The 14,272-nt window shown below is 34.6% G+C and overlaps 1 protein-coding gene across 1 annotated transcript; it reads left to right on the forward strand.

Moving 5' to 3' along the window:
- The first annotated feature begins 846 nt into the window (after positions 1 to 846).
- On the forward strand, positions 847 to 14,271 carry LOC134258302 (uncharacterized). The gene is made up of 2 exons (XM_062740832.1): positions 847 to 908; positions 12,423 to 14,271. The coding sequence occupies exon 2, from the start codon at positions 12,506 to 12,508 to the stop codon at positions 14,219 to 14,221; it is 1,716 nt and encodes a 571-aa protein (XP_062596816.1). The 5' UTR covers positions 847 to 908; positions 12,423 to 12,505; the 3' UTR covers positions 14,222 to 14,271.
- Position 14,272: the final 1 nt, after the last annotated feature.

Here is a 14,272-nt window from a genome sequence, read left to right on the forward strand (position 1 = left end):
TATCCCACTTCTGCTGTTTTAGGGGTCAATATTTGCTAAAAAAAAAATGTATATTTTAATGGACTTTTGAGGTTGAATACTGTTCTTAATCCCTTTAAAATTCATTAAGGCAAGTAAATGAAATACTGTATAGACGGCTGATAAATGAAAGCAAATAAAAAAAAAAGCTTTTTGGACAATTTTTAACAAAAAAGACATAGTTCTAGAATTGTTTTAAATTTGAGCTTAATTTTTATTAAGACAAAAGTCTTGCAGAGAACAATTTCATTTTTGAACGAAGTCTTTAAAGTGATATTTTGTCAAGTGATACATAGATGCAGATTACACACCGCCGAGATCTCACCAGTGCCTTCATTTGAGCTAAAAAAAAACCTCAAGTACTTAAAACGTACATTTTTACAACTTATGAAAATGTATCTTTTAACTTCATAGAAATAAATACGTAATTTTATTCGGAGCGGGAAAATGAATTACCGGTATAGTATATGAGTATATCTGGTCCAGAAAAAATATTTTTTTTTTTTTTAAACTCCTGTTATACAGAAATCACTAGCAAGTAAGACACAGACTGTTTAGGAGATGTTTTTTGTTTTATTTAATAACGGGTTATTATATTCAAGTTTTAGCTATAGATTATAGTAATAATTGAAGGGTCTCTTGGAAAATTTACACATATAATATGTCGCATGCCCTTAAAATTGCAAAATGAAGAAAATTCAATAAAATCAGACAACAACTGCCTATAAATCTTTACATGTCTTACATCATTACTACTAAAACGGGCACTCAGTCCACAGGAAACGTTATACCAAGTGTGATAAGATTAGCACATAAGTGTTTCGCCTTGTCCTATATGTCGTGTAAAGAAGTGAAATTGTCAACAATCTAACATGGCGGTGTCATAGAAGGTAAGGCAAGATAAACGCATTGATTCTTGTTGTTTTATATATTCGTACTAGTAAGCTATTGATATTGTTTTGTGTTTATTTATGTTGATAAGTTTAATTTATCTGTTTAAATATTCATCTCTTTTTGGCAAACTATTTTACGTTTCTCTATCAACATTTTTAAAAAAAAGTTCTTACTTTCAAACCAACTGTAGAACGTGAGGTATAGTATACACGACAAGGAGCAAACGGCGGGTGTGACCGGTCGGCAGGGGTGCTTACTCCTCCATGGCATCTGATCCCACCTCTGATTTTTTGGAGGTCCGTGTTCACTCTGTTCCTATTTTGTTTTGTTTTATGGTTTTTGATCTTGAAAACAGTTCGTTATCTCCATATATTTCATAATAGTCATCTTAGTTCAATCTTTAAAAGGAAAAGTGAAAATATAGAATTGATGCATATTTATATAGATATATACATGCACATGATTATGTACAAAATAGAGCAACAAAAAGAAACAAAGGAAAAAGATAAAAGGAACAGGAAATTAGGACATAAAAATTACAAAAAGATATATTGTATCATAAAGTTAAGAAAAATATTGCCTGACGTAGTTTTCTTAAGGTTTAAAATCTTACTTTTCTTACTAGTTATTTCGTGATGAGGAGGTTTCGTTCGCGGCCCCGCGTCAAACCTAAGACGTAAACATAGGTAGTGACTGTTCCTTCGCCAAGCGCTCGACATTAGAAGTGAAAGTCACGGGTCTTTCGGATATGATCTTAAAAACGTAGGTCCCATGTCACGGTAGGCGTTGGCACGATAAAGAATCCTCAATGCTCAACGGCCCTGAGTGCCGAGTATAGGTCTAAATTTGAAGCCCTTCACCGACAGACGGTGACGTCTCTGTATGAGTGAAAAATTATCGAATGGGACGTTAAACAACATACAATCAATCGATCTTACTAGTTATTTCAATAAATATAAATATAAGATATACACATTCGAAACAGAGAAATATCAACTCTTAAAAAATATCAGAGGTCGGAGGAAGTGCAATAGAGGACTAAAAATTCCCGGCGACAGGTCGTAGATGCAGTGCGTTGTTTTCTATAATTGAGCAAACGGGAAAACTATGGCCAATTTAGTGTAACAATATATCGATAGATCAATACGTTCTGAAGAGATGGGGTCGATTTGATGTACTGATACGTATAAAAATAACTATGGGTACTTTGAGCACTGAGCTCACTAAATGATACACCCTCCTCCTATATGATTATAATGGCAAAGTTAATGTTTTGTTCTGCGGGACCCAAAACAGGTATCAGATCAAAAAGTAAAATAAAAAGGTGCACAATTGCATTATATAAAAAATAATATGTGAAAGAATCATTTAATTTTTCTCGCGGTGGTATAGGAGGAGTTCTGGATAAGAGATAGGTACCCTTCAATATTATAGAAAAAATAGCTGTGTCCATATTTTGTTATGGGATACCCGAAATATGCTTCGATCAAAAGTAAAATAGGTGGTCACAACGAAACTTTGTAACAAAGATTTTTGTGAAAGCTTCATTAAATATCATTGAGTGGTATGGGAGGAGTCGCAGATAAGAGATGGGTATCCAATAGCGTAACAGACGGACGAATATTTCGATCACTATATACCCTCCAACTTTTCAAGCCGGGGTATAATCAGATTCTGAGTTATCTCTAATATAATGTTCACTGGAATATATCATAGCTAGTGCGCTTCATGAAATATGCCTACGTGACAAGTCTGTGTGATTCACACACCAATAACTCACGCAAAAACTTTTAAAAAACATTCCTTATATTAATTTTACATTTTCCATGTCTAAAAGCATTAAAAAAATACTCTTTTTTTCATTTCTCGCTGCCCTATATCGTTATACCTTTACTCACATCGCTGTAACCTCATTGTGACGTCACGTTAAGGTCAAGATCTAGTAAATGAAAGATGCCTACGGATTTATCAAATTTGATATATAAATTCCTTTAATTATGCTTTACAACTTTAGCTAGATCAAATAAGGTGTTTCGGGGCATAATTTGTAGGTAAACAATATGAAAAACCATACTTTAAACTGTTATTTTCAATGAAAAATGAAGAAAACCCGTCATGAAAATAGCAGTTTTTTTCATATTCGACAAAGGAAATGTATCCAGATTGCCTACAGTCTCTCAGAAAACGGTAGATTGCATGTTCACGGCCTCTTCTTTAAAATAATATCAAATTTAATATAGGTATCGGGGTTACTTTTCATATGATTTCAGATTGAATGCCATGAAATCACCATATTTTCTACATAATTCTACTAAAGCTGTAAAGTACGGGAAAAAGAAAGTTGAAATTGATTATGACGTCATAATGGCTCTAGCACCAAAAAATTAGTATAATGTCATTTACTAGATCTTGACCTTAACGCACATTTCTCCGTGTATTTATTTACGCGTGAGTATACACGAAACGGTATTCAAATCAATTTCACAGTTGGCTTACTAGAAAACACAGCATATGTAAATATTTGGAAATAATTACTACTTATTATTAATTATATATTTATATATATTGTCATATTTGTTAACGTCGAGTTGAAGGCAGTAAGCAGACACCAGCAAGTGTTGTATACTGTTTTTTATACCCCCCGCTTAAAAAGCGGGAGGGTATATAGTAATCGGGATGTTCGTTCGTCCGTCCGTCCGTCTGTTACGCTTTGGGGTACCTATCTCTTATCCGCAACTCCTCTCGAGCTCATACCACTGAATGAAATTTGATGAGACTTTCACATATTCTTTGTTATATAGTACTGTTCCATTGTGCACCTTCTATAATTTTACTTTTTGATCGGACACATATTTTGGGCTTTTCAGCGCAAAACATTGACACTGCCATTTTTTTTTTTTAATATCGAAGGGTACACATCTCTTATCCGTAAGTCCTCCTATACCACTGAATAAAATTTAATGATTCTTCCGGGTCTCCAAGAGCAAAACAGGGACTTTGTCATTATAATCATGTGGGAGGCGGGGGTATCATTTAGTGAGCTCGTTGCTCACAGTACCCCTAGGTTTTTTTTAGGTTTTTTTTTTTAGAAATTCTACTTCATAAAATATATGGAGATAACGAACAGTATTCAAAATCAAAGTCCATTAAACAATACAGAATAGGAGCGGAGCAAACACGGACCTCTATAGCATTATACGTGTAGGTGGTATCAGGTTCCATGAAAGAATAAACATCCTCGTCCTACAAGTCACACCCGCCCCGTGCTCCTTGTCATAATTAGGAAATCCGTCGTCAATTCAGTGTGTAAATAATGGCCTAAAAAGTTTGAAAAAACGTCAGTCAGCATTTTACTCATGCAATGATAAATTGTATTTGCTGACAAGGTCATTGTATCGAACATAGAACTTACGAAATGAAGACCATAAACGCGATTGCTGATATTCTTGTTTCATCAGCTTGTTGGTCAATGATCTACCTTTGAAGATACGTAGAGCATGCTCTTGCGTATCAAAGCAACTGAGAGAAAAAAACACCGTATGCAGGTGATGAAGGAGTATTGCTGCAAATGTAAGGGAAGTTGACGATTGAAAAGTTTGAGTTATCACGTTTATCATTGAGCATAGGTGTTAGATCACCATTAACGTCTTACATGTGTCAGACTCTGTGGTATCTTTTATTTCAAACTCACCGGGATATATCGTATCGACAGAAGAATGGAAATAACCACCATTTATTGAAAATACGTCGTCGATATATCTAAATGTCGAGATGAAAGCCACAGCAAATGTTTTCTTCTTTTCATGTATAAGATTTTGGACAAATTCTGCTTCATTTGAATACAAAAATGGGTCTCTTAAGAAGGGGGCGCAATTGGTACCCATGGGAATCCTAATAGATTGTTGGAAGATCTGGTGTACTAAAACCACAAAGATATTGTCGATCAGAAACTTAAACATCTTTTGATGTCAACTTCAGAGTACTTGTGTTTACATTCAGAATGTTTCAAACAAAATAATTTGGCAAATGACCAATGACAAGGTAAATAAATTTATGAGGTTCATTTTTTTTTTAAAAAGTAGCTGTCAATGATATCAAAAATCCTGGACTTTAATTTATTGTGAGGAATGGTTATGTATAAAGTTGAAAAGTCGTACTTTTTTAAGCTGCTGATTTTGGTAAAATCCTTTGATTTAATTTTTTCATAAAGTTCCTTGGAATTTTTAAGTATATACATCTGAGTTACATCACTTCTCGAATAGTAGTATATTGCTGCACAGTACTCTTGAAGTTTCTCCTTATTACTGTTAATTTCTTAGTGGGGAGTAAAGGAAGAGGCTTATTTGGACATAAACTGGAACCAGCTATGTATCTATGTTCGTAAGGATATTAATGAAGTTTCGGAATCCAATATAGATATGGTAATTCAAAATTCATTTTGGTTGTTCGGAATATTAAAAATATTCAAAATTGACAACTGATTTTGAAGAATTTCTTCCTTAGAAAGGGATCTACGAGTATAAGTCAGATTAATACTTAAGTCTTGTAGATTAAATCCAAGTTCATCTAAAATACAATTTATATAATGGGCTTTACAAACGAAAACAATGTTGTTTCCTGCTTTGTCAGCAGAAACCAGGAGGTACTGATCATATAATCTATCTAATTCTTTTTTCACTTCTGGATTATTAAATACAGAGCGAAAGATGGTTTTCATATTGCCTCTAAATATTTTAATGCGCGATTATAACATAAATGAAACATATGGACATAACGAAAAGTATTCAATAAAATAATACAAAATAGGAGCAGAGCAAACACGGACCTCCAAAGCATCAGAGGTATGATCAGGTGCCATGGAGGAGTGAGCATCCCCTGCTGACCGGTCAGTCCCGCCGTGTGCTCCTTGTCATGATCGGGAAATAGCGGAATATAGAAAAAATATATCTGATACATTTAAATCCATTCTGACAAAGTGTCAATGTCTTCTTTTTCATATCTGGCCTATTGCTTGGTGTAATCTTCTACAGAATCCATAATATTTATGAAATTCGATGCCAGTTGAAGGATCGGGGATCCCTTTATTTAGGACTTTTTAGAATTATTGATCTAAGGTTCTCATTATTAACTATATTTACGTCACCTGTAATAGCATGTCCAGCAGGACTATAGTGAAACAGAAATTGGTTTTGTGATTTAGTTTCGTTTTAACGTTTTACCTACGTTCTTGTATAAATTCTTAAACACAAAAAAAATATTAATTTTACAATCATTTAAGTAGTTTGTAACTGCCGATGTACTGGGACTGACTGCACTGAGATAGCACATGCAGTGTTACAGACTCTCAGGATACCTCTCTGGTGACAAGCTTGTTGAGGTTTAACTGTCCATTTTAATCCAATTTTCTTGAACTCGTGATAAGACCTGAATAAGGCACACAGTTTCGGGGAATAGGCAGTGAGGGGTCACCAATATTAGCTAATACGTAAGACCTGTATAAGGCAGTAGGCTGATGGAGAGAGAGGTGGCATACCACAGAAGTGGGGGAAGTGCCAAGATGCAGCAGTACCTTTAGAGTGGCAGCACCAGAGAAATTCATTGCGGGAGACACCCGTCGACCACAGTTAGTGGTTGTCCAATCAAGAAGAAACCCATTGTATTTGTACATATTTGATTATAATCGTATTGGTCAACAAAAATCTGAGTTAACAGGTTAACGAACCCAAGTGTAACGCCTCGGTGATACAAGACATATCGCCACACACCCAAGCTCGGCCGCGTTGCACGTTACATTATTTGGTGGCAAGCGTCGGGATTTTGTTGACCATGGATTCATCTAAGAAGGTGTCAGACACTATAGAGCGGATGGAGAAGATCTTAGAAAGGATGAGAAAGCCAACCAGCAACGATGGTCTGACAAATGCGGCAAGCCAAGAGTCTGGATATGCGACACGCAGTACCGATAAACAACCGGCCGGTATGTCAGGAGATGTGTCATTTGACGAGTACGGCGCACGGCCTAAAGTTAGATTTCCAGATGAAGGCAAACCAAGCTATACAAACCGTGCTGGGGTTGACGACGTTGTGACGGGCCAACTATTTGACACGCCAAAACCACAGAGATCGTCAATGGGGACAGATAATGCCAAGACAGGCTATATAATAAAGCCAGCCACGTATGACGGAACCAGTCCCTGGCTTGACTACAAGTCACATTTTCAGGCTTGCGCTGTTGTAAATGGCTGGGCAGACGAGAAGAAAGGTCTTTATTTAGCTGTATCGCTGCGTGTCCAAGCTCATTCAGTGTTAGGTGACTTGCCACGCGATACTGGTCAGCACTATAAGACACTGGTCAGATCTCTTGAGGAGAGGTTTTCCCCTCCTAACCAAACAGATCTGTATCGTGTTCAGCTAAAAGAGCGAAGACAAAGAGCATCTGAGTTCATACCAGAGTTAGGTCAGACCATAAGACGACTAACCAATCTGGCCTACGCATCAGCATCTATTGATGTGCGAGAAACTCTCGGCAAAGATGTATTGATAGATGAATAGGGAGAGTCACAAATGTCAGGCATTGCAAAGTTCTGTACAGATGAAAAATTGTAAATAGTTAATCATATGCGGGACGCATATAATCTTGAGGGGAGGGTAATGAAACAGAAATTGGTTTTGTGATTTAGTTTCGTTTTAACGTTTTACCTACGTTCTTGTATAAATTCTTAAACACTAAAAAAATATTAATTTTACAATCATTTAAGTAGTTTGTAACTGCCGATGTACTGGGACTGACTGCACTGAGATAGCACATGCCGTGTTACAGACTCTCAGGATACCTCTCTGGTGACAAGCTTGTTGAGGTTTAACTGTCTATTTTCTTGAACTCGTGATAAGACCTGAATAAGGCACACAGTTTCGGGGAATAGGCAGTGAGGGGTCACCAATATTAGCTAATACGTAAGACCTGTATAAGGCAGTAGGCTGATGGAGAGAGAGGTGGCATACCACAGAAGTGGGGGAAGTGCCAAGATGCAGCAGTACCTTTAGAATGGCAGCACCAGAGAAATTCATTGCGGGAGACACCCGTCGACCACAGTTAGTGGCTGTCCAATCAAGAAGAAACCCATTGTATTTGTACATATTTGATTATAATCGTATTGGTCAACAAAAATCTGAGTTAACAGGTTAACGAACCCAAGTGTAACGCCTCGGTGATATAAGACATTTCACCAAACACCAAGCTCGGCCACGTTGCACGTTACAATAGATATAGGGTGAAGAACAACATGAACATGATGGAAGATTATGTTTTAGATATTCGATATCCGGACCCTGTGATGTTTTCTTGTAATTAAAAGGTTTTGAAGCAATACACTGTGGTCGATGTATATTTGTAGGAAATACATGTATGAATACAAAAAAGGTCTGCTAATAACAAGAAGCTATCTGACAGATTAAAAATTAATTAAAACACAAGCATATTCGGTGAAATAAATGGACTACAATACAATCCTCTCCGAATTAACACAATAGGAACCTGAGTGATGTGCTTTTCTCCTAACTAATTTAATTCTCTGTATAAAAGATGTGCTAATAGGCTCCTGATGATGGCTTATTTTCAGTTAATTAATAAACAATCTGATTCATAAACCTCGTATACATGTATATCACACCTCCGAAACAAGAGATCAGTGTCGATTCAAGAGATTTGAGGAACGTGGCTGATGGGAGCCATTTCTTTGAAAGAGAATATTGTCATTCAGATATTTAAGCATCTTTTGAAATAACTTCGGAGAACTTGTATGTGTACAGTCAGAATGTTTATTTTAACAGAACATGTTTACGAAATACCAGTGACAAGGTAAATAAATTCATGATTTCAAATTTTATTGAAAAGTCAGCTGCCTTTGATGTATTGTTTTTTTTTTTCAAGCCTGATCAATGTGACTTATGCCATCTTTGGATTTTCAAGATTCTACCCCGGTATATTCTCTGTATATAGTGTACATTCTATACATTTATTTAATTATCTCAATTGTACATTAGTAGTTATGTGTATTGTATGTTTGCTAGCTTAATACGACTTCTAAAATAGAAAGTTTTGATTTTCTTTTTTTAAACATATGATACAAAATACTCAACACGATTTACATTGATATTTATTGATACAATCATCACGTCTAACATCTAACATTAATTTTCTTTGATATACTGATAACCGTTGATATCAGTTGGTATACTTAACTCAGTTTACATTCAAATGACTTGAAAAAGTAAAAACGGTGAGAGCTGAGATGTTATTTATCAAAAGACCAAACAAAATTTTATCATCTAAATTATCGTGTAGAAAGCACGCCATTATTACAATTGTTTCAAATGAATTCACAGCACAATGTATTTTTATTTTACTATACAGAATATACTCTAGACATGAATATGATTATCTTTTCTATTGTCATTATTGTAAATTACATAGAGATTATTTGTCGATCCAGTTTAGTTTGTGTGGACTGTATGAGAAAATGTACAAGAAAATAAACCTTTTAAATGATTAAAGAACCGAATCACTTAAGCTGATTTGTCAATAAGACCTTCTTTTTTCCCTTTAAACGTTTGATTTTTGTATGTACGCTCCACTAAAAGCGACTTTCATGGTTTTAATTGAGAATATTTTGAAGTGTTAAACTTTAATCACAACGGAATGCTAAAAGGTAAAATTTGTTTTAACTTTAATGATTTGCTATGGTGAAACTGCTGAAGAATAGCTAATTCGTATTGGAAAAATATATTTAAAAGATATCCTTTATTCCCAGTTGAAAAAACAACACTGACTAAATACAAATTGATAAAGATTAAATGAGTTAAGAGTTGGTGGGGTAAACATGCTATAAGTGACATATGATATTGATTACCCCTAGATTAAAAATTTACCCGTTATTGAGCCACACAATCGATACGCAGTGACCAATTTGGACTTTTTTTGTAGAATATTTTAAGGTTATTATAATGTAAACGCATGAAAGAAAAGACATATGTTTACATTATGTTCCTAATTTAAATCTATGGAGAACTGACAGGCGGATCAAGAGTCTAGAGAGGTGTTAATTTATTTTGGAAAAGACTATAAGAAATCAGAGGGACTTAGTACAGGTGTATATTTCAGAAATTAAAATACTTTGCATATTTTGGATATTTTGATTATGATTAAAAAATGATAATAATTGTAAAAATCTCAACAACAAAAAAATCAAAGTACGCATAGTACTGAAAGCCTGGGCTTTATTGAACAAAATAACCAATGGGTGCCAAAACATGATTAATTAGTAGTATAGTGATAAAGTGATATATAAGAATCAATAAAAAAAAAATGAAAACTAAAGATAAAATCTCAATATCGTAAATGATAATATTAATTCATTTATTTATCTTTTTAAAAAATGATAAATTTGAACCACAATTGACAAGATTATTTATTAACAAACGAACAAAAAAAATCTAAATTATCGTTTAAAATTTTAAGCGATTGCATCAAAGTGATTTACAGCATAATATGTTTCTCAAAGAAACATTTTCCTCCACAGACTTTTTAAATCTACATGTTCATCTTCATATCTATTTTCCATAGTCCAAAATGATAAAGAGAACACAATTAACGGTAGAAACATGTAAATTAATTTTTTTATGTCGTACATGAACGAGGAATCTGTCAACCCCTAAGGGTTTTGAAGGTAAACGAATTATCCAATGATTTGTGAGAGGATTGAATGAGAAATGAATGGCGGTAAACAAACATCTATTACGTACTGTAAATTTTTTTACATAATAAATTGTCATTTATAATCAAGTTCTCTTATGGATTCTGAAACAAATAAATAATATATTTTGCAATATCTCACGGTCAGATGATATTCCCATGGAATACTTAAAATTCAATCTTTATTCTCTTTTATTCTTCACAGTACGTAACTAGATCCCGTGGTCTATCTCTTTTTATACCGCATCCGATTTTCTATCATATGCTGCGCGAGCTTATTTATTATCTCTACAATTTGTTGAATTAATTATTGATGTAATTTGGTCCACAACAACAGAAACGCATAAATCATGTTCATCGATCCCAATGTAGAGATGATATCTTTATTAATTCTTGGCCATAGTGTCCTTCCCCAGAGAGCTATCAGTTCAAAAAATAGATTTCTCATTGACATAGTGGTATAAGGATGAAAATAAATATATAGTTTGGACAATGTTTGTTCGCCAAAGTAGGCACGGAAAGGAAGGTACAGTAATTATAATATGCAGAATGAATTTTGTTAGTGACTGTTTTTGATATCTTTATTCTAGTATTCTATACATGTATGTGCATTTGTTTCATAGAAAAGTAAACTGGTTGTAAAATTGTTTGATATTTACATGTAGTTTCGTTAAATTGTTTCAGTGGAAGTGGGAGTAGTTTCATTATGGAAAATAAACTTCTTGAGGTTTCATTTTTTTGTTTACAAACTTAAGTTGATAATCTTTTTCTTCTCATCAGAGAGCATATACGTAAACACAAATTGTATTTTTAAATATCAACAAAGTTGAAACAAAAAAAAAATACATGCATATATTCTTGGTTATTATCATTTAATAACTTTAATTAACATTCATAAGATTGCTCGAATTTAAAACGTATACTCTGTTTACGGACTTTTGACTATATATTATTTAAATATTCGGAAAATATTGATAAAAATTGAATTGAATGTGCATTTTTAGTATTCCATTAATATAATATTCTTTACCTATCCAATCATGAATTTAAAACAAATCCTGCTTTATTCTGTACAAGGAAATAATTTCAATAAAATATTCAGATAACGAACCTATTCAAGTTCGAAGAACATTTCAACAATACAAATCGTGATCAGCGCAAACAAACCACCAAAATTAGAGGCAGGGTCATGTGCCATGGCAGGTTGAGCATCCCCTGTCTACCGGTCAAACCAGCCGTGTCCTCCTTGTCACGATCGGGAAATAACGGGGAAATTCGTTCACAATTCAGTGTGTAAATAATGGCCTTACAAACAGTATACAAACTCTCTCGGCTTTTGACTTAATGATAAATTGTATTTGCTGACAAGATCATTGTTTCGACCATAGAACTAAGGAAATGATAGCTTAAAACTAGACTGCTAATAATCTTGCTTCATCAACTTGTTTGTCAATAACTTACCTCGTTTTAGAAACTGTTAATACGTAGAACATGATTTTCCGCATCAAATCAACTGAGAGATATAAACTCAGGTGACAAAGGTATATTGCTGTAGAAGAAAAATGACGATTGAAAAGTTTAACTCATCACGTTTATCATAGAGCTTTGTGTCGAGCATAAAACGTACGCCATGAAGACTTCAGAAGAGACTGTGGATAATTTTGTTTCATAAACTCTTTTTTTAATTTCTGAACATTCAGAGAGTGTAGATAATCAAATCTTTCATTGGAAACTTGTTCATATCTTTTCTTTTTTTAAGGCTGGACTTCACATGAGATGGATTTGCTGGATTCTGTAAATTAACCCCCGTCTGCAACTGCGCATGAGAGGACTTTTGATAAGATGAGAGTAAAACATCGCAGGAACCTGTTGATATTAGTTGGATTCTTAGCCATACTTATTTATTTCTATACAGCATTTGTTCATGTCAAAACAGAGGAAGAAACTGAATATGGAATTCCTAAAACATTATTCAAATTTTCCAAAACTGCTGAAATTCCAAAAGGAGGAACGGAATACGTTCAAAGGAAGCGCCAGCCACTGCCAACGTTAGGTTACCATAGTGATCCGTTACCTGGATACGAAAACTTATCCTACCGAGAACTTAAAAATAACCCAGTGCCAAATACAATTCATTATGTATGGTGTCATGACAGAACAATTTCATTTGAACACTACTTGTCTATTCTAAGTGCCTGGAAGTTAATGAGACCAGATTCCATAGAATTTCATAGCATTTATCATTTTAACACAACAGAGAAAAAATACGATATGTGGATGACAGAACTGAAGAGAACTGTTGCAGGTTTTGCCATTCATAAAATTCCCGATAGCTGGGATGGACAGGAAAATGGTTGTGGGGTGTGGTTTGGAATAGCCGTCCTTGACGACAGAGGGGGTATATATTTCTCGGAGAATCTTTTGCTAATGAAATCAATATCATCATATAGGCAGCATAATTTTAAGTTAGGTCTGAACAAGCACGGAGATGAAGTGAGTTTTATTTTTGCAAAAGAAAAAGACAAGAGTCTTCGAGAGTTGGTTAGAATGAAGCGAAAGCAAGATTTGTCTCCGAATAGTTTCAATGATACAGTCGTCTGCGAAATTATTCCAAAAGGAAAGGTGTTAAATATTCCAGAGGATATTGAATGTTGCGAGATATCCAACATACATCCTGTAGATATAATGTATTCCAATACAACACTAGCTGCAAGGGCACGGCAGGTTTTTTACGGTGATTCGGCCATTGTTAAGGATACTCCAAAACTGCCGGGAAAAATACCGAAAATCGTCCACCTCGTTTGGTACCGAGAAAAAGAGATGGACTTCATGATGTATCTTAGTCTGAGGAGTGTAATGACAATTCTTAAGCCAGAGAAAGTATTTATACACGGTGATAATCTTTTACATGGGAAATATTTTGATAAATTCAAGAGAGATCCTAGGTTACATACAGTATACAGGGAGGTCCCTGACACGATATTTGGACACAAAGTTCTTTACACTCAGCATAAAAGTGACATAATTCGAGCCGACGTCCTTCTTAAATATGGAGGTATTTATATGGATTGGGATGTACTGTGGTTAAAGCCTATTGACGATATAATAGATAAAGGTTACGACGCCATATTTAACTTTGATCACATGACACGTAATGGCTACCCGGATGTAATCAATCTCGGTGTTTTCCTTGCAAAACAACATTCTCATTTTGTTAAGTTCTGGCAAGACAGTCTTGTAAATTACCGTTCAGAAGATTTTTATCATAATGCACTAGAACTTCCATACAAAACATACGAAAAGTATCCTCAATATGTACATGTAGAGCGCCATTTACAGGTGATGTGTTTTCAGTTGAAATGCCATCCTACTTTTCGGAATCACTATCATGAATTTGACCGGGAGCAGTACTTTGACTGGAAGAAAGAGGCCTATGCTATTCATTTTACGTATCCCGACCCTCCCGAGTATGCCAACGAATCTGCTCTGAAGCAGGGATACAATAAGTTTGCAGAAATTGGGCAGCACATATTAAATCAGAAGTACGAATATGATTGACAATTTCCACTTCATTTAAACATTCATTTAATCAGTCCAACATCTGTAATA

Source organism: Saccostrea cucullata, unplaced genomic scaffold (assembly GCF_032062105.1).
Source record: "Saccostrea cucullata isolate Sc308-1 unplaced genomic scaffold, CSIRO_AGI_Scuc_v1 ctg2389, whole genome shotgun sequence".
NCBI classification, from domain to species: Eukaryota; Metazoa; Mollusca; class Bivalvia; order Ostreida; family Ostreidae; genus Saccostrea; species Saccostrea cuccullata.